Source organism: Rattus rattus, chromosome 2 (genome assembly GCF_011064425.1).
Source record: "Rattus rattus isolate New Zealand chromosome 2, Rrattus_CSIRO_v1, whole genome shotgun sequence".
Taxonomy (NCBI): Eukaryota; Metazoa; Chordata; class Mammalia; order Rodentia; family Muridae; genus Rattus; species Rattus rattus.
The window spans coordinates 124,253,335-124,273,552 of record NC_046155.1 but is presented as its reverse complement, the minus strand read 5'-3'; the positions used below and the strand labels follow the sequence as shown (position 1 = coordinate 124,273,552).

General features: G+C 43.1%; 1 protein-coding gene across 1 annotated transcript in view; it reads right to left on the bottom strand.

Moving 5' to 3' along the window:
- Agbl1 (ATP/GTP binding protein like 1) overlaps nt 1-20,218 on the bottom strand; it is a 438,823-nt gene that overhangs the window by 188,361 nt on the left and 230,244 nt on the right. The window contains exon 6 of the mRNA XM_032895109.1: nt 14,583-14,620. Coding sequence (XP_032751000.1) covers nt 14,583-14,620 — 38 coding nt within the window. The remainder of the gene's footprint in view (nt 1-14,582; nt 14,621-20,218) is intronic.

The window sequence follows — 20,218 nt, the reverse complement described above, 5'->3', positions numbered from 1 at the left end:
ATTGACTTTGAGGAGAGGCAGATGGTTGCCCTCCCCCATTTACACATGCTTCTTTCTCTTGATAATATAGCTTCATCTCAGTAAACTTAACTGTAAGGTGAGTGTTAGTTTCAAGTAAATCCCGTCTTCCCATCACCTGCCTTCATAAAATTAAAGACGCTCTCTCTTAGTTGCAGGACTGGTGGCTCTGATGGAGAGGAGGCCACCCATAGTTTTTCCAAGTGATTTTGAATCTAAATGTTTGTCTTTTAAGGTGGAAGCTACACTCAGGAACTAACTTCCCATGACACAGCTTCAAACCAGAGAGGTCTTCACTCTCTCAGTTAAGCCTTGGGGTCTGTATCCTCCTCTTCCTGCACAAGAAGAGGTTCTGCCATCTCTCCTGTCCGCCATGCTCACTGCCTGGCACAGCGAGATTGGCAGCCATGCGGCACTGCATGACAGAAAGCCCATTGGAACAGAAATCCTCTGATTCAAAATTCTGCCTCACAGAGTTAAGTGAATCAATAGTCCCAAACCATAATTTACTTTTTTTCTTCTTTGTGTGGGTTCAGGTGTTTGTGACAGGCCCAAAGATCTAACAGTGTGTGTTTAATCATTATGTGTGTGTGTGTGTGTGTGTGTGTGTGTGTGTGTGTGTGTTCAGGGGCTCACTAAGTCCTGAGGCATGAATGTACATTCCTCCAGTAGCTTCCTGAGTGGTTGGAATGGCAGGCTCACGAGGCCTACCTTATACTTTTATTAATTCTAAACCACATTTTCCATGTTTTTTTTTTCAAAAGGTAAGATGTTACCAGTGAGAGTGCATCTATAGCCATTGGTGGCATTGATTTCATTCTTAGTAGCATGCGAATATTGATGCACCTCTCTGTCAGTGCAAGAAAATACGATCATAGTGTCATACGATGCTTTAAAAAATATCTAAGATCAGTTCATTCTCAGCAATGGGCAGCAACCTGGATGATTCACTTTGCATACACAAACACACAGAGACCTTTCCCCTCAAAACCAAATCTTGCTGCTGCTTTAGGCAATGAATTACCAACTAAAATCATGCCCACATACCTCGGGTGCTATATTAATCCACTGGACAAACATTTGTTTGTCAGGGGTATGCCAATATATCCCAGGCACGATTGCTGTCACCAGGGACACAGCCACAAACAAGCTGAAGTTCCAGGACTCATGGGGCATGCACGTGTGTGACGGCAGTGGAGTAATGCAGGTGCCGACAGACACAGAACTTCAGGTAGTGGCCAGTGTAGCAGAAGAGTGACTCTCTGATGACTGTGTGGGACAGGTAAGGAAGACTTTGCAGATGAAACACCAGGGCCAAGACCCATATGATAAGGAGTTCTGAGGCAGAACCTGCAAATAGGATATTTTTTGAGAAATTTTGAGAGAACAGCAAATGGAAATTGCCAAAACTTGGTGAGTGAAAATAAGAAAAAGCGGGCAAGCAAAAGCCAGGAGGGAAAGTAAGGGGAGAAGTTATAGGAAAATGCCTGGAAAGGTGGGCAAGGGTCTCTCTTCCCTGCCCTCTTTGTATGTATGACTGTGTCTGTCTCTATCTCCCTATCTCTGTCCCTCTATGTGTCTGCCCCTCTGTGTGTCTGTCTCTCTGTATATGCCTTTGTGTCTCTCTGTCTCTCTATTTCTCTGTGTGTGTATGTCTATGTCTCGGTCTGTGTCTCTGTCTGTCTGTGTGTCACTGTCTCTCTGTCTTTCTCTCCGTATGTAAGGGAATGTGAGTGTCTTTCTCTGTGTCTGTGTTTGTCTCTCTCTCTCTCTCTGTCTCTCTGATATTCTGTTTCTGTCTCTCTTTGTCTCTGTGTGTGTCTGTCTCTGTGTGTGTCTGTCTCTGTCTGTGCCTATGTTTCTGTGTCTCTCTGTATCTCTGTCTCTGTGTGTGTGCATGTGTGGCTGTCTCTGTGTCTGTCTCTCTCTGTGTCTGTCTCTATGTCTGTGTCTCTCTCTATCTCTGAATCTCTCTCTCTCTCTCTCTCTCTCTCTCTCTCTCTCTCTCTCTCTCTCTCTCTCTCTCTCTCTCTCATACACACACATATTCTGAGATCCACTGAAGCAAGGTATGCAAACATGAAGAACCCCATCAGGCCAGGGTTTCCTCACCCTCCTTCATCATCACTTGTCTGACATCTCTATAAAAATAAAAAGAAAAACCCAAGGAATGCGCAGCTTTGCCTTGAAACTTCAGGGACACTCCCATGCACACAGAGTTTCGCATTGAGCCTATTCTCTCAGAGGCTGAGAAAATACTCACCAAGCCCCAAGAATAATGTATACCCTTGCTGAGACCCTCTGGAAAACCCTGCCCCTCATTTCACTTGGCTGTTTCCATTGTAAGCACATCAGAGGATGACACTTGAAGAAGGCAGGATCTACACGTGGAAGGAAGAAACTTGAGGCTTCCTCCACCTGCCCTCTCTGCCAATTGACTCATGAGGCACCTACGTGGTGTAACGCCTCCTGCTTCTGGCCATAATGCAGTTGAGCACTGTGCACTGCAAGGAAGCAAACTGTGTGGTCTTACAGACGGGTGATTCAGCTCACGCTTCTTGGAGCCTCTAGACTCCAGTGGGTGAAGAGGAGCAAAGAGCACACAGCTCTAGCCTGCTTGAGGTGTCCATCTTGTCCTCCAGTGGCATCACTAGGAAATTCCAAGTCCGTGAGTCTTCTGCATATTCCTTTGAACTCAGATCCAATAACTATCAATGTTTCTACTCTCTCTTCTGCACCTGGACTATACTAACCAGGACCTCTTTTATGACCCCTATGTCGACTTTCTCTCATCCTGCTCAAGCACAACATGGAAGCGTCATGACACACACACACACACACACACACACACACACACACACACACACACACACACACCAGCAGGGGTCTGGGGTTAGGGACAAGAACTAAGGAACAGGTAGAGTGGCATCTCTAACTTTCACTGTCATCCATTTATATACACATCTCTGGCAAGATGTCATTCCAAATCATTTACTTTTGTAAAATAGATTCGAAGGCTTCTAGAATGAGATGAATGGGCATATTTTATTCCCAGCACATCCAATGCCTATTACACAGCTACAAGGAGCTCAGCTAACCTCTTTGAGCCTCCAGAGAGCAAGATTTTCTCAACCTCTGTGGACACCTGGGGCTGGATATTACTTATTATAGGGGCTACCCTGAGCACTGTAGGATGTTCATAGCAAATCAGTGTGGACCCCATGACTTCCAGGAGTAACCCTCCCACAGATGTGACAGTCACAATGTCCTTGGCCTCAATAAATGTTCCTCCGGGGGGCAAAAATCAATCACATTGAAAGTCACTGCTGTGGAATTGTTAAATATTTACCTGTCTTACAGGATTATTGCAGGCATTAAGTGAGGTAATATATGAATGATGCTTTGTAACCTGCTACTTCTAGGATCTCTGGGAACCAGCTGATGTGCATCTTGACATAAATAAATAATTGTAGAGTCAATCGTGGATGGGATGAGGAAGCAGGTCTATGCCTCTGGAGCTGGGGAGTGTTTATCTTTTTGTCTATCCCTTTAAATCTTCGTGATACTTTATCTTTGTCAACCCACAGCCAGCCATCAATTATGCCAGAATGATACAAGTTCTAAAATCTAAAGGGTTTACAACTCCACAACCCTGGACGTTAACCCCTGAGTACCCAAAATGAATGCAAAGTAAGTGCATGTTGATGCACAGAGGGGGACCGGATTTGCATACATTTGTTTATTCATTCCTTGGCTTATTCAAATAGCTTGTTCTGAGTGCCTGCTGTATAAAATACATTAGAGTTAATGGCTTAAGAAATAAGAATTAATGGAGTACAGTCCCCAGGGCTGAGGCTCACTCAGTCTAAAGTAGGGATCAGCCCACTGCCCACAGCCTATTTTTATAAAGTTTTATGGGGACCTGGCCATAGCTATTCCTTTATGTGTTGCCTATAGCTGCTTCGGCCCTCTCAGGGCAGAGGGAAGTAGCTATAATACAAAGAGTGTGGTCCACAAACTCTCAACTATTTTCTGTTAGCCATCTCACAGAATAGGCTTCTGGGAAAAACAAGCAGGTGTCAATTGAATGCTATGGACAGATCTTGGGAGACAAATTTAAATTGAACCAAGCTCGATTTAAATTTGAACAAGCCCTATGCCTGTATAACATCAACTCCTTCAACCTCCAATGGCAGTGATAATAAACTAGCATTGACTTTTCCCAAACTTTATTAAGAGCCATTGCTCTGCTCACGCTCCCAGCTCCTCACTATGTTACTAGTTATTTTTAGAAGGGACAGACCAGCCCACCTCAATAACCATGTCTCTGTAGTTGACCCCACAGTGCCATGAGAGCAGAAATCATGGCCACTGTGTGAACGCTGTTCTCCACCATATCTTGCCGTTCCGGTGATTGATTTATGCAATTATATCAGGTGCACGCCCTCTTCATCATGACTTGGAAGCTTGGACACTTTTACAGTCTTTTCGAAGGGACGCTTTGACCCAGCCTTGCAGGCAAATGTTAGAATAGAGGGAAAGTCCTGGAGACCTCGGTGGTAAAAGAGAACATGCCTGTGTGTAAGAACTGACCCCGACTTAACAGCGGCACGCCAGCAAGGATGGTTTAGCCAAGCTTTCTGTCATGTAGGAACATCTCATCAGCACCATGCTCTGTTAAGACCCTGGATGGTCGCCTCTGAAGAGTTTGCCCAACACAGGAAAGGCTTCACCAGCCTGCCTTCCTGCCACTGGGTAACGACCCCAATGTCCTCAATGACCTAGGGTCAGTTCAATTGCTTAATTAGACCCATTAATCCTAAGAGACTCCAAAATGATGGGACTGGGTCTTGATGGATACAAGAATCTGGCTTTGCTTTCTCTGGGTCAAATATCACTAGATGATGATGATGATGGTGGTGACAATGATGGTGGTGGTGGTAGTGGTGGTGGCAGTGGTAGTTATTATCATTATTGTCATTATTATTACTGTTATTGTTATTATTATTATTATTATTATTATTTTACTGCTTAGAGAATTGTGGCACACTCTTCCAGCCTCCCACAGGAAGCATCATGTCTCTCCATTTTTTTTTTATTAACTTGAGTATTTCTTATTTACATTTTGAATGTTATTCCCTTTCCTGGTTTCCGGGCAAACATCCCCCTAATCCCTCCCCTTCCCCTTCTTTATGGGTGTTCCCCTCCGCATCCTCCCCCCATTGCCGCCCTCCCCCCAACAATCACGTTCACTGGGGGTTCAGTCTTAGCAGGACCAAGGGCTTCCCCTTCCACTGGTGATCTTACTAGGCTATTCATTGCTACCTATGAGGTCAGAGTCCAGGGTCAGTCCATGTATAGTCTTTAGGTAGTGGCTTAGTCCCTGGAAGCTCTGGTTGCTTGGCATTGTTGTTCATAAGGGTCTCGAGCCCCTTCAAGCTCTTCCAGTTCTTTCTCTGATTCCTTCAACGGGGGTCCTATTCTCAGTTTAGTGGTTTGCTGCTGGCATTCGCCTCTGTATTTGCTGTATTCTGGCTGTCTCTCCATCTTTAAGTTATAGTTCCAAACAACAGGTCAAGCTCCCAAACATCCCACATAGACATTCCTTCAGAAGTTCTCAATGTTGTTTTCTTCCAGACCCTTGGGAACGTCCCTGGAAGCTTCTTGGTGTCTATCAGGAGTCAGAAGCGAGGGAGAAGATGAGCTGTCATTAACTGGGGTCTCCATTGTGCCTGCCGCATGTGTGACATTCACACTTAGGTTTCGATGATGAAAATGTAAGATTCTGTTGCAAAGGAGCATCCAGCCCTACCTCTCACCCTTCACTTACGGAAAGGCAACCTGAACTCAAATGCAGTGTCAAAGGCCAAGTTTAAGATCATGTAGTCGACCTCAACCCATAGTCCAGGGTTCTTATTTTGAAGGTTAGCAGAAATACGAAAATTTGATTGCTTTGGAAGCAGTCACAACTGAGGTAAAGTTTAGCTTTCCTTGTGCCATATGTGGGGTCTTAGCAAGTCTTTATTTTCTGCTAACTACATCTTCTTGTCACGTAAAACAGGTCTAGTACTATGATTATTATGTAAATGAGGACAAAGAGTTCAGTGAAACGTGAGCAAAGTGTCCAGCAAGTTATTAATCACCGTAGTCAAGCCGTGTGGGGGTGCTGCTGTGGTAGCTCCGGTATAGAGTCGCTCTCTTTCCAGACTCTCCCCACTCCCCAGCTTACAGGCAGCTTACAGTAGCAGTTAATTAAAGATGTCATCAAGTTGGGAGAAGGGCCTCTTGCAGAGGGTGCAGAACTAGAAGACTCTTGTCCTTCCAAACCAATCTACGACCTACAAGTTGTCACAAGGTTCTGGGAGACTAGCGACCCTAATGACCAGCACTGCTGCTGTCAAGCAGAGAGAGCCTGCGAAATGCTACTCAGATGCTCTCCCTTCCCGCCCTTGTTCAATCCTGCTCAGTCATGCTAACACCACTAGGAAAGCAACAAATTCCCTTGGCTGTTCTAACCCCAGGCTCTATTCACCCTGCCTCCTCCCACCTCCCTTAAATAATGGCCGCGCAAATGCCTCTGAGACCATCTTCAGCTAATTTCCTTCAAGACATGCAAGCTGCTAACGCTGGGAAGCACAGATAGTGTGCGCTAGCAAATATGGCCAAAATTAGATTAAAATAACCTCCTGATAAACAAATTACTCACCGAAAATAAATATTGGACTAGCAATGGCCGAGATAACTAGAAGAATAGCACCACCACATGGCAGGAAGAGAAACTACAGGAGCAACTGTCTGCGACTCAGCCCACACTTCCTGCAGCGTCAGGCTGAGGGGGCAATGGAAGAAAAAGAGACAACCGGTGTGGTTGCAACCTTTTAACTTAAACTTTTTCAAATCACTTATGTACTTATGCAAAATACGTAAGTATTTGGCAGACAAGACTGGACTCGAAGCCAAGAAAGTAAAGAGGAATATGCCAATTGAATGTGGCATGACGTAATAGGAGCCTGTAATCCTTCCAGTTCCTGCTCGCTCCGGGATCTCATGCCCTCATTGATCAGCCTTGCCTGATGCTCACCCTCGAAGCAGCAGACACGGCCCCTCACACACATGCTAGTGTTCCTGCGTCTCTCAGCGGGTTCCATTCAAATGTTATATGGAGTGGACCCGTGTAATGTTTCTGACTTAAGTAACACATGGTCTTCCAAAATAATCCTCCTGATACTTCGACAATATTTACTTAGCTTCCTTTCAACATTTGGTTGTTCCTTCTTTGGGTTAAGTAAACCTAGCCTCTTTAATCTCTTCCTGGTGAAGCATAGGGCTTAGCTCACTGGGAGGAAGAAACTGCCGGGTAAACCCTGAAGCCTGCTAGCTGAATAAATTATTTAAGCCTCCCAGACTCCAGTTACCCCACTTATGAGCTGGGGATTGCAAAATCTCTTTTCAGGCTAAACATACACAGTGTCTGACATACTAAGACCTCAATAAATGATGGATATACGTGTTGTCATTTTAAACCAGCACGCTGATAGATGTAGCTTGCCATGCTGCCTTCAAATGAAGCCAATTCCAGCAGTGTGACAAATACAAAAAAAAAATCAATATTATTTGAAGGAGATTTTTGGCTCATCAGTGAAACATATATTGTATGCTTCCCCAGAAGTCATAGTAGAAAAAAGAGATATCAGGTTTGTGAACATACCACAATAACTAAGGCATGGTGGGAAAAGGCTCTCGGAAACTAGACCGCTTCCTTATCCAACATTAAATAATTAGGAGAGCCTCTACTGTGGCCTGAGATGAGGTATGAGGATGCAGTAAGAAGCCCGTGTGTGTGCTCACAGAAGAAAACAGTCACACATGTTTGTGTGCACTTGGCCAGCAATGACACCATGACTGGTTCCATTCTGTGTAAAGCAGTGATTCTCAACCTGTGGGTTGTGGCCCTCTTTGGGGCAAGCGAATCACATGCCAGATATCCTGCTTATTAGGTATTTACCTTATTCATAATAGTAAAAATTATGGTTATGAAGTAGCAGCAATATAGTTTTAGGAAGGTTGAGAACCACTTTACACTATAAAGGACTAGCAAGGAACCTTATGCTGGGCAGCGGTGACAGGGGTGGTGCTCAGATGTGCCCTAACAGAGGTGCACGCACTGAGACGTAAGAGCTGCATGAGCTGGCTGTCAGAGCTCTGCACAGTTCAGCTCTTCTACCCACTCCTCCGTTTTCTCCTCTGGAATGAGAGTGACAAGTAAGGTCAGTAATGTCCAGGGCTTTCTGAGGCCATGTGTTCCTGACAATATCCCTTAATTACCTTTCAGGGGATCCATGAGAACTAAATTGAAAAGGATATGCTCTCTACTCAGCAAACGGCATGATGGCCCATGCCTCCTATTTCAACAATCAAGAGGCTGGGGTCTGAGGATTAGGAGTTCAAGTCTAGTCCAGATACAGTAAGTGGTAGGCCAGCCTCCTCTACAGAAGTAAGACTAAGTTTAAAAGTAAAGAAAACAGAAACGACTTAGCCATTTCATGGTGTGCCACATTCCACGCCATCATGTTGTACATGATAAATGTAAACACTAGGTCAGTGGTTGGTAAAGCAGTTGTGCAGGCGTGAAGATGTCAGGCTGATTCACATCCCAGAAGTCACACGAAAACCTCAGGTATGACCATGAACATGCTTGTAATCCCAACATGGGGAAGCACAAGGCGAACAGATCCCTGGGGCTCACTGGGGAGATATCTAACTTACACGGCAAGCTCCAGGTTGCGTAAGTGACTCTTTCAAAAGCCAAGATAGACAGCAGCTGAGGAACAACTTCTGAAACTGACCTCTAGCCTCCATACAAGTTGAACTCACATGTGCACCTGTATGCAAACACACACACACACGCACGCAACACACACACACACACACACACACACACACACACACACACACACACACACACACACACACACACACACACACACACACACTGAGAGAGAGAATGAAGAAATACAAGGAAAACCCAAGGTCTTTCAGCCATGACAGTCTGACCTTCTTTAGTTTCATTAGGAAACTGAGGTAGGAAGCATAACATCTGGGAAACCTAGAGTACCAGACTTGTCAAGACAGGCCAATTCTCCTGGAGCGGAGGTCACAAGCTCTGTGGAGACATGTCCTTGAGTCTGAAGAAACCTGTACTAATCTGCTGGTTCTTGTATATGGCCATCAGAGCAAAGGGGCCACAATACCAACCATCTTCAAACACACAACATCCATTCTGAGGATGCTCCTAGCATTTTCAGCAAATCTTGAAATTGGCCCATCTTCAGCATCTCAAAGCAGGGTGATTATCTGGTCACCTTGTCTTCCAGCATCTATACTGCCAACCACCAGCCCACCACTGGTGTTTTCTCCAAGTATGAGGCTGTTTATCCATGCCAGGCTACTCTGTTCTACTGTGTTTGCCCTTCCTTCCTATTCTCTGCAGTAAAACTGTTACAAGCTGTTCTCTGGGAATCAGACAGACAGACATTAACTAGGAGGGGCTGTGAGAAGTCTCGTCTTCCTGCCAAACTTTCCATTAGCCCTCTTGCCCATCCCCTCACTTCTTTATTCTGTGTTTCTTTCTCTGCTGACTTCTCTCAGCCTCCTTTCCCCCCTTAACGTCTGCACACTCCCTGAGTTCCCCAAATACTAATTCTCAAGTAGAAAAGGAGTGTGAAGTAGATGCCTCTTTCCTCAGTAAGATTTAGGGTCTGAACCAGAGGGTGTTTCCTTGTTGCAAGATTATGACCTTTAAATCTGTACAGCAAGGTGAATGCCAGGCCATTATTGGAAGATTCATCCCCGGGGCCAGCACAAATCAACCATAATCCCATTGCTGCACCTCATTCAAGGGCTGCTTCCGTGGTCACAACTTTTCATAAGTGCATTTATGGTTAATGCTTTGGGAAAGGAGGTTAAGAAAGAAAAGGAAGAGGGAGAGACTGTGGGCACAATGACAGCAGGAGAGGGGTATGGAAGTGAGAGAGAAGGGCAGAGAGAGAAGGGAGAGAAACAAAAGCCTAGTAGAAGGAGGGAGGGAAAGAGGAGGAGGCAGAGCTGTTTTGGCTTGTTAGAGAAAAAACAACACACGAGCGTTTAAAGTAGTGCGATTCCCTAATCAGAGCTGTATTAAATTTCGATAATAAGAAGCTAAGTGCTTTTGGATAGAATAAAACACAAAACAGCAACCTCTCTGTACAGCACATTTAGTGGAGAGTGTTAGTGGAGAGGGTGCATGTGCGAGCAGAGAAATGAACTGATTTGAGGGACGATGCGGGATTTCCCGCAGGCAGTCCTAATCGAAAGGACAGAGACAGATGGACTCTGGAATGCACAATGATTTTTGTTCCTTGGTAGTGTCAAATGGCTGAGACCACTGGACATGAGGTCTCAGATTTCTGTGCAAAACTTGTCTGATCAGAAATTGGGATTTGAGACGCCTTTGCCTCATTTCTCTTCCTACTGTTCTCATCTCCTGTGTTAGGGCATTAGTCCTAGCCTGTTTGAGAAGGGAATGAGAGCCAAAGAGAATAGTAGGTCCTCCCTAATATGATCCCATGTTCTTTCCTTTCCCTGTGCTGCTGCTGCTCTGGGCAGGCCCCACACCTCCAAGAACTGGGTCCTGTCTTTCTGCCACTAGTGGGGATGGACCCCAGTAGCCACAAATAAACAGGATCTTAGTGACTTCCGACTCCCAAGCCTGCCCTTACTGACAGCCATAGGCACACCGACTGACTAACCCCAACCAGGAAATATTTTGTTCTAGTTTTATTTAGACAGGGCGATGTCCTGTTTGTGATGCAGTTACTGAGATCTACTAGAACTGCCAACTTTTATCCTCACTGACAAGTAAACATCAAGCCAGAACAGCCGCCACCTAAAAGAAGCATGCCTTTGATAGATAAAAGTCTGCATAAACATTCCAGGAGAGCTGTGCCACATGCAGGTTTGAATTTTGGACAGAATCTAATATCCTGCATTTAAGTTCAACTGATAGATTCAACACTTTTCAATTCAGGTCAAAAGGCATTCCATATTAAAGTTTAGCTACATATGACATTTAGACATTATAAAATGGCTAGAAATTTCCAGAACTCTCAAAGCCCTGCAGGAGCTCCAGTCTAGGTGGATTATTATCATCTACGCCCAGATACTCCATGCCATGTATACTTCGGTTGGGCTGGTAGAACAACAGAGGCTACCGTCTGGTAGGCTGTGGATGCTCTTCAAGCACTCGGTCTAACTTTACCATCTAAGTGAAGCCTTCTTTTGTACGGAGCTCACAGATGATCTCAGAACCCTTCTACTTAGACTTGCCACTTGTGATAAAACCTCCCTGCACCAGCAGGGTCCCCTCCATGTTATTTGTGAATGTTTGTAATACTGGTCTCCCTTCTGTTTATGAAATATGAAAATGTTTATTAAATACCAAGAAAGGTATCTTGGGAAGGAAATTTTGAAACTCTTGGTGGATTTTAGCCCATGCGTGTACCCAAATAGGTATCGGCAGTTCTCAAAAGGAGGCAGCCTTAATGCCCATAGGATAGGGTGGGTTGTTACAATAAACACAATGCCAAATGCTAGTGCAGAGTAATCTTGGGTGTCCGTAAATATTCCACAATGCATAGAATGGATTCCAACAAGGAAGAATTACCCAATTCAAAATGTCAATGGTGCCAAGGATGAGAGACTCTGATACAAATGAAGGTTTTGTATTTAGTGGGAGAAAGAAAATTAGGGAATCTCTGATCCAACTGTTTTGTAGTATAAATAACCAAAGACCCAGGCAAAGACCCATATGAACAGCTCAGAAGAGTTAGCAGATAACCCCATATCTCTTCCTAATAGGACAGTAAAGCCTGCTTTATATGTGGAAGACAGCAGGCTTTCAGTTCCCTAGCAGCCTATTAGTAAAGTAAATAGAGATTAGAACTACAAATGTTAAGAGCATTGGTTCTAAGCGTGGATTGTTAGACTTAGGTTGTAGGGGGCAATCTTGCTATTTCGTGTGGGTAAATATCACAAATCAATCACTTAATTGCAATCAACAAATATGTGCTTTCGGCCTTGTTGTGCTGATACAAGAAACATACGGATCAATAGAGATAACCCCTGTCCCTTAAAAGCTCCTGCTGAAAGATAAAGACAAAAAAAAATAAATAAAAGAATAAAAGAAAAGGAAAAAAACCCCTTCAGTACAGTGACATCAAGGCACTGATGCAGGAAAGCCTTTGGAAATAGAAAGCAAGGGCACCTAACCCAGTGATCCAAAGTATATTCTCCAAAGGAGGAAAGTCAAAAGCCAACCTCTAAAACAGCACAGCACTTCTCAACCAATACACCTCGACCCCTTTCAGCCCAGGGGTGGAGGGGATCAGTGACACTTTCACAGGAGTCGTATATCAGATATCCTATATATCAGATATTTACATTACAATTCCTAACAGTAGCAAAGTGACAGTAATGAAGTGGCAACAAAAATAATTTGATAATTGAAGGCCACCACGTTGTATTAAACTGTATTAAAGGGTCACAGCCTGAAGAAGGTTGAGAAGCACTGCCCTAAAAGAATATGAGTTAGAAAACTCGGAGCTGAACCCTCTACCACTGCGGGCTCAGCTTATGAAGTAAGGCTAGCATGTGGAACACCCAGCCAGCGTGTGACTGATGTGCTCATAGGCACATAGTACTGGCTTTCTATACTACTGGTTACCATGCTCTTTATCACTAAAACTGAGGAATATGAGACTACTCTCAGATTTCTCACAACATAGGTACATTTTATGAGAGGTTACTTAACTTCAAATTTTAAGGTCAAAATGTGAGTGTGAGTTGGAGGTAAGATAGCTCTACTTAGCCCTCAGGGTTCCCTTCCCAGAAAGAGTCAAGTTTTCTATTGCCAAAGCTGGGCTGGGAGGACTTGGGAGAAAGCTTCTGTCCCAAAGCACTCCACTCACTGGTGTCCCAGGGAGCAAAGCTCATTTCCTTCCTATCCCCAGCCCTTCATCCTATGCCAAGCATTTGAATGAGGATGACACTGTTGGCCATAATAAGAATCAAGAGCTTAAACCTATAATTAGTTGACTCTGAAGAATCAACAGCTCCTCCCTCCTCCCCAGAACTCACAAGTAACATCTTTCCATCTTAAGTAGTCCATAGACTCCCTCTCCTCCCTTCCTAGTCTGTTTCCACTGCCTTCCACCTGCCCTATGTTTGAAATCTGTTTGTGGACAGACTTCCATACTGTATGAGGTTCCAACCAATGAAATGAATTCAAGCTTCATTTTCCTCTCCAGTCTATAAAAGGAAACGTCATGTACTTTGGCTTTTTCTTCATGCTTCTGGTTGACAGAGATGTATGGGTGGTGGAGAAAGAGTGTTTTTATTTTTATTTATTTATAAGCTTTATTAAAGTTCACCTATTACACACAGGCCCCAGGCTTCCTATAAAGAACCAAATATCACCATTGAAGAAGGTGATTTCCACAGTACCAAATTAAAACAGACAGAGCAGTAAGGAGGGGAGGAATAAAAACATTAAGCCAAGACTTCACTCCCAAGTGCATCGTGTTGTCTATTATATTGCACACGTGAAATTGACTCCCAATGTAATTAGGCTAAGGCCATGAGGCAAGAAAAAAAAATACTCACAATAATTCAGAACCTTCAAGCTATTCTTTTGCAATCAGTCACATAGTTGAGAAAAGAAATAACTTTTTAATAAAAAAAAAAACTTAGCACCCTCTACATTGTCCAAGTAATTCCAACACCCTACTTGCCCATGTATATAGAAAGTCATGAGCTAAGTTAAAAAACGGAATGCAAGATTCATTTACCTACTCTCTCACACATAAACTTTTGTTCCACTGGACAGTCCCATGGGCTGGAATTTATTCTAGTAATAAGGGTTGTTTCTTCTACCCAAAAGAATTGAAGGGTCCCCAGGGCTGCAATAGACAACTTATTTCCCTTGTATGGACAGCTGTCTTTGTCTGATCTACTTTTCTTTCTGTGATAAAATATTCTGACAAAAGCAACCCAAGGGAGAAAGGTTTATCCTGGCTCATAATTCAAGGTGTAGTTGATCATGGCAGAGAAACTAAGGCACCGGGAGCTTGAAGTAGCTAGGCATATTATATACACCGCCAGGAAGCAGAGAACAACAAAGGATGGACCTACCAGGAAATGGTGGCACCTACTTTGGCCAGATCTTCCCATCTCAGTTAATGCAATCATTATAATCCCTCACATGCATGCCAAGAGACCATTCTCCCAGGCGATTCTGGAGTCTGTGCCCTTGACAATGAACACTAATGATCATAGATTCCAAGTGGACATGTCCACATGGAGATAGACCCACTCTCTTTTCTACAGTCACCAAATTCTCTTTTCCCAACAGGCTTGAGACACAGCTCTCTGTTTCCTCACAGGTCAGAATGGAGCGATGGAACAAAAGAGTAACTGTTACAAAAATGCAAAGAGGAGGAGATAACCCCCTCTTTTAAAGAGATGCTTACTGGATTTCAGCAACGCTGCCAAAACTTCCGTGGCTGCCCTGGGGGGAAAAGAGGAAAAAAAAGCAAAAGTCAGTGTTCAAAGATCTTTTTTGTTAGCCCTCGGATCCCATAGGTAGAGTGTTCATCGCTGCCACCTATCAGACTCATTACTAACCACTCGTAGAAGGCATTCTATTGATCTCTGCTGACCATTAAAGAGGTATAAATGTAGAAATCACATTAACTGAGGTGTTTATCTTCCAAATGGGTCTCAGAGGTCCCCCTGCTGCTGAAAATACCCTCCCTTCCCCCATCACTTCCCACCTTCCACCATTTCTTTTTTTCCTTAGGTACTGCCCTCATCAGCCAGTGTTAAGTTTCTTGATTTGTACCCGAAAACATGTGACAACTCTGAAGGATGATTGGGAGGGACAGGGTGAGAAGGCGTAGGGAACGCGGCAGCTTAGTGCCGACTTCCTGAACCACTCATGCCCAGGACACATTGGAAAACATGCGCACAGTGGGAGGAGAAGCTGTTTCCTTAGGAGGGAGACTTTCCTCCAAGCCCATTGCTTTCTCCCACAGAAGAGAGCGTCTCTTGTTCCAGGTTTTCGTGAGCTCTCAGTTTGTTCCTGATGTCTGAGAGTGCACGATAGCACTCTCAGTGCTTTCCTTCAAATGTATCCTCTGGAGATTATTTATTGAGGACGTAATTCATATGTCCATGGTATTTCAATGGGAGGCTTTGGAGGAAGTGGTTGAAACTACATGAGACAATGAAAATAGGGCACCTTGCTACTCAGTGCGTGGGTCTCTACAAACAACCCCACATTTGCTGAAACCCAAAGAGAAATGTAGACTCTCCAGGGTACTCCCCACCTCTTGAGTTAGAATTCTCTTCTAAAAATCCTCATGTGCATACTGAGTCTTAATAATGGGTTGAGAGGACACATCAATGTGATCCCTATAGACTTGGCTGGTGGCCCAGTGGGGTAGGTGCCTGACTGGATCATTCTCAGACCTTTTCTGTCCTCTGGTTTGCCTAATTTCCCTCTCTCCTAATCCATTTCTGTGAAGTCCATTTGGCTGCTCTACTCCTTTCCTCGACATGTTGAGCTACTTCCATAAGTTCTGATTCTGTCTTGTCCCATCACAACAAAGACCCTATGTACTGTAGCATCAGGATTTTGTCAATCTCCATGGAGTTAGAAGAGTAGAGTTGCAGAAGCCAAAATTCAATTAGGGGGAGAAAAGGGTGGCTCTTAGTGAGTAGTGGGGAGTCTCTCAGTAGACTCTGGTCCCACTGACTGGAGACTTCCCTGTGCTGCTTTCTCTAAGCTAAGAGATTGTCTCTGCTGCTGAGTCTGCACTGTGAGTTTTGCTATCACAGGAGTCCTGGAGGGTAGGAGGAGACGCAATTATAACTCAAACACTTTGTTTCTATTTTATTTACTCTTAGCTTTTCTCATTCATTTGTCTTCTTCATGCTGCTGGCTCTGTCTCAACATCAGGCAACATACTGCAAAGGGTACTCTGGGGTAAGGAATTGACTGATGAGAGAAAATCTGTATGACATTAGGAAAAAAGGACTCCTGGTTTGGGACGCATGTGTGGGTAGCCTAGAAGGGACAATCTCATCCCTCTGGCCTATTTCCCCAGCCTTCTGAGGTGATGGGAACACAGCACTGCTTGCCTTAAGCATAAGTTACTAGCGTCATTTGTAATATATCTTTTCTCAAAAAGAACAAACAGCATTCCTCCATGTTGCAGTTCTCTCTAAACCAATGTTTTCCTGTGAAGGGATTTTAATTTACTTCCCATTACTAAGACAAACACAAAAGACTGAGCGATTTAAAAAGAACACGGGTTTATTTAGCTCATTGTACTGAAGTCTAGTAAATCTTAAGGCATGGGCCAAACATGTTCCTGTGGTTAGGTTATGCCTCCTTGTTGCATAACACAGCAAAGACTATTACATAGGAAGACAGCAATAAGCCAAAACAAGTTAGAAGGGAAAAGTAGAAGTATCAACAACAGGAAAAGATAAGGGATATTCAAAGTAGGTGCCTGATCTAGTCTAGATCATCAGCCAGGTCTACAGAGACAACTGATTGATCTACAGAATACTTTCACCATGGGACAAGAAAGAAGATGATAGGTTCAGAGAACAGAGGAGAGGTGAGAAGAAAGGATGGGCTAACGGAGTCTTCTTCCTCAGAATATGAGTCTTCACCAGCAGGTTCACATTTGTTGAGAGCTGAACAGAATTGTAGACTGTGTAGCCTGTTCTCTGACCTGATGAACCAGAATCCTGGGTTAGCAAATCCTCATGTGCACATTAAAACAGGTTAATAAATGGTCTGGTGATGAATCGATGAGGGCCTGGTCATTCTTTGACTGTTGACAGGGACATTAAAGATGACTTCAGACCTTAATTTTCTAGATTGTACCAAATAACATGATGATATAAAAATAAATATAATCCTAATGGTAATATTATATGACATGGTCAAAGTTATAGCCAAATGGAAGCTGAGTCCTGACATACCAGGGAAGCGTTGTCACTTTGGAGAGCATAATTTGGGAATCGACATTAATGATGAAGAGCACACTTAGGGAAATGATAGAGACCATAGTTAAGACCAACGTCTGATAATCGAAAGAATTCAAATTCAAGATTTTACACAATGAGACATGATTCATTTGTTTTTAATTCTTACATATGATGTCAGTAATGGAAAACTGAGATGATCATTATTATTCAGAAAACATAGTTACAGAATAGGAAAAAAAAGAAAGAGAGGAACTGGGAGACAACCTGAAACATTTAGGCTAGGTAAATCTAAGCACAAGAAAGCCCCTGACTGACTAAGAAGGGAAGCCCTATCTTTAGAGAAAACAATGGCTTTCATTCAAGGCATGCTGAATTTACGTAGATAAACTACATGAAAGCTGCCTGAAACTTGTTAGAATACTGCTGCAAGCATCTGCCTACAGTGCTGGAGGGCACTCAGGCATGGAAATGTTTATTTACTAATATCTACAATAGCAACAATAGTTTGTAACCATGGGAACAGAGAGTATCTTCAAGAAAATTCAACAAAAACAGAGCAAAGGGCTAACACACACACACACACACACACACACACACACACACACACATCACCAAAGAAAGGAGACCACTAGAGAACTAGAGAGATGAGAGAATGCATAGTCAAGAACAGTAGTGAAAACTTGGCTGGAACAAGGGAACATATTTGGCTTCAAAAAGAAAAGTTGCTAGATAGCCTAGGTCCAGAGATTTTTTTCAAACTTGACCATGTGGTAGGTTTATCAATTTTATAGGATTTTAACTTTACTGGATTTGTAATAAAATACATTGGAGCAGTATGTAATATATTACTGGCCAAGAAACTTTTATCTCAATACTCGTGTGTGTGTGTGTGTGTGTGTGTGTGTGTGTGTGTGTGTGTGTGTGTGTGTGTGTTTATAATGATTATATTACTAATGCTTTGCCTTTTAAAAAAAATCAGCAGTAAAGATGTTGTCTGTGTAGGTATGCCAATGTAAGATTTAAGCAAGAACAATTGTCTAGAATAAAGTAATGAGTAATAGAAAATACTCACTCTTCTAGTGGCTTTGGGTACGACATGGATGCTACCAAGAAGTTCTTCGCTTGGGGTCTAGTCATTAGGTAAGTGCATAGCAATGGTCTACTCTCTAAGCAAGACTCTCCTAAACTGTTTCAATACAGCAGGAAAGACAAGAATGATCAACAGAATTAAGACAACTACTTTAGTCAGCCAACGCCTATGCCAATGGAAAGCAACACTTAGGTGGGCGTGGCAGCACAGCCTTGTAATAGTAGCATTTAAGAGGCCGAAATAGGAGGATCATGAGTTCTAAGATGAATTAAGCTCCATAGTGAGACCCTACTTCAAAAGCAAAAAAAAGTCAAATATGAGGCATTGGGACTTAAACAAGTAAGAAAGCGCAGTTACTTGAAGAAACCAAGTCCACTGCATATAACAAGTGAACTGGAGCCCCATTTTGTGGCTTTGGGATAGCATACTGCCACTTCTGGATGTGGGCATCTTGCAGCTATCATTCTGAAGGGACAGGGAATACAATATTTTTCTTAAGTTTATCTCATCCTTAAGTTCATCCTTTCTTACCACCATGTCATATGGTTTGGGTGCTGAGTGGGCCGCCCTACAGAATAGAAAGTAGAACTGAAAAAAAAATTCTTTCCTCTAACTTTCTCCATGTTCCTACCAATGAATGGGTCATTGGGCAATTTTTTGAAGAACATATTGATCCAACGCACTACAATGATATCCAAAGACAAAGAGGAACAACTCTTATTCCACCCATTCTTCAAAGCAGGACACTCCAGTCAGGATTTGAGACACGACAGATGCTCCCACTCTCCTCAGCAAAGGCTAAGATTAAACTGTTGACAAATGTGTAAATATCCTCTTGCCAACCATTCACAAAAGAGCAACAGAGTTGTGATAATGCAAGTTACTTCTTCAGGTTGAAATAAATTTTAAGAACCATTAGGAGAGTCATGTTAGTAATTGTTACCACTACTAAGGGAACCTCTGTAAGTGGCAAATGCTACATGTCCTATATTTACCAAAGTACATCACTTTTGAACTTCATGGGAATGACGGATAATAAAATTACTCAGTTTAGGATAAACAGCCCACCTAAGACCCTGCAGTTAGTTAGCAAGCAGCACACTGAGGTACAAGCCTTATTCTAAAACAAGTTCTCAACTTTTCTTATATGGTCAACATAATTCTAGGTATTCAAAATATTATTTAGTGTAACTTTGTTATCTTTCAGATATGGGCTACAGTTTATAGTCAGACAAGATCCCGGGGTCAACACTTAACTATGAAACAAACATGCTCAACTGAGTTCGATGATTGACTCAGCTCGGTATGGAACAATCGCAGGACATCTTGAGACTTAGATATTCAGCGGTAGTCATGGAGACAAAGACAGAACTTCATTGGAGGCAGATCTTGAATGTGTCATTTGTTTTTATGATAAGTGTTTACTGAGCATCAACTACATACCAGAACAAATTGACAAAACAATTACTGTATTTAAAGAGTTTATAGTCTTGGAGAATATCATTAAAGAAACAATAAACAGCAGTGTTTCTTAAAGTGCACTAACTTCAGACTCTTAAATGTTATGAATTGTATTTTAAAAAGTTAGACAAGGGCTGGGGACTTAAGGACTCAGCAGTTAAGAGCACTTGTTGCTCTTGCAGAGGACTCAACTGTGTTTTCACAGCATCCACAGAGTGTCTTACAACCACCCATAATTCCAGTTCCCAGGGTTCTGACACCTCTTCTGACCACTGAAGGCACCAGGCATACATGTGGTACACATACATACACACACACACACACACACACACACACACACACACACACAACCAAACACTCATAAACATAAAATAAATAAATGTAAGAAAGGGAAAGAAAGGTAAGAAAGGGGCAAAGAGACCATCTGTGCAAGGGTGAGCTGAAAGTTGGGAGAGGGGCGCTAGGGCAGTTGTATGAGAAGGTGACTCAAACAGAATGTGAGGAGGGAAAAAAGTTATCACATAAACATCAGGAAGAAGCCTGTGTCAACAT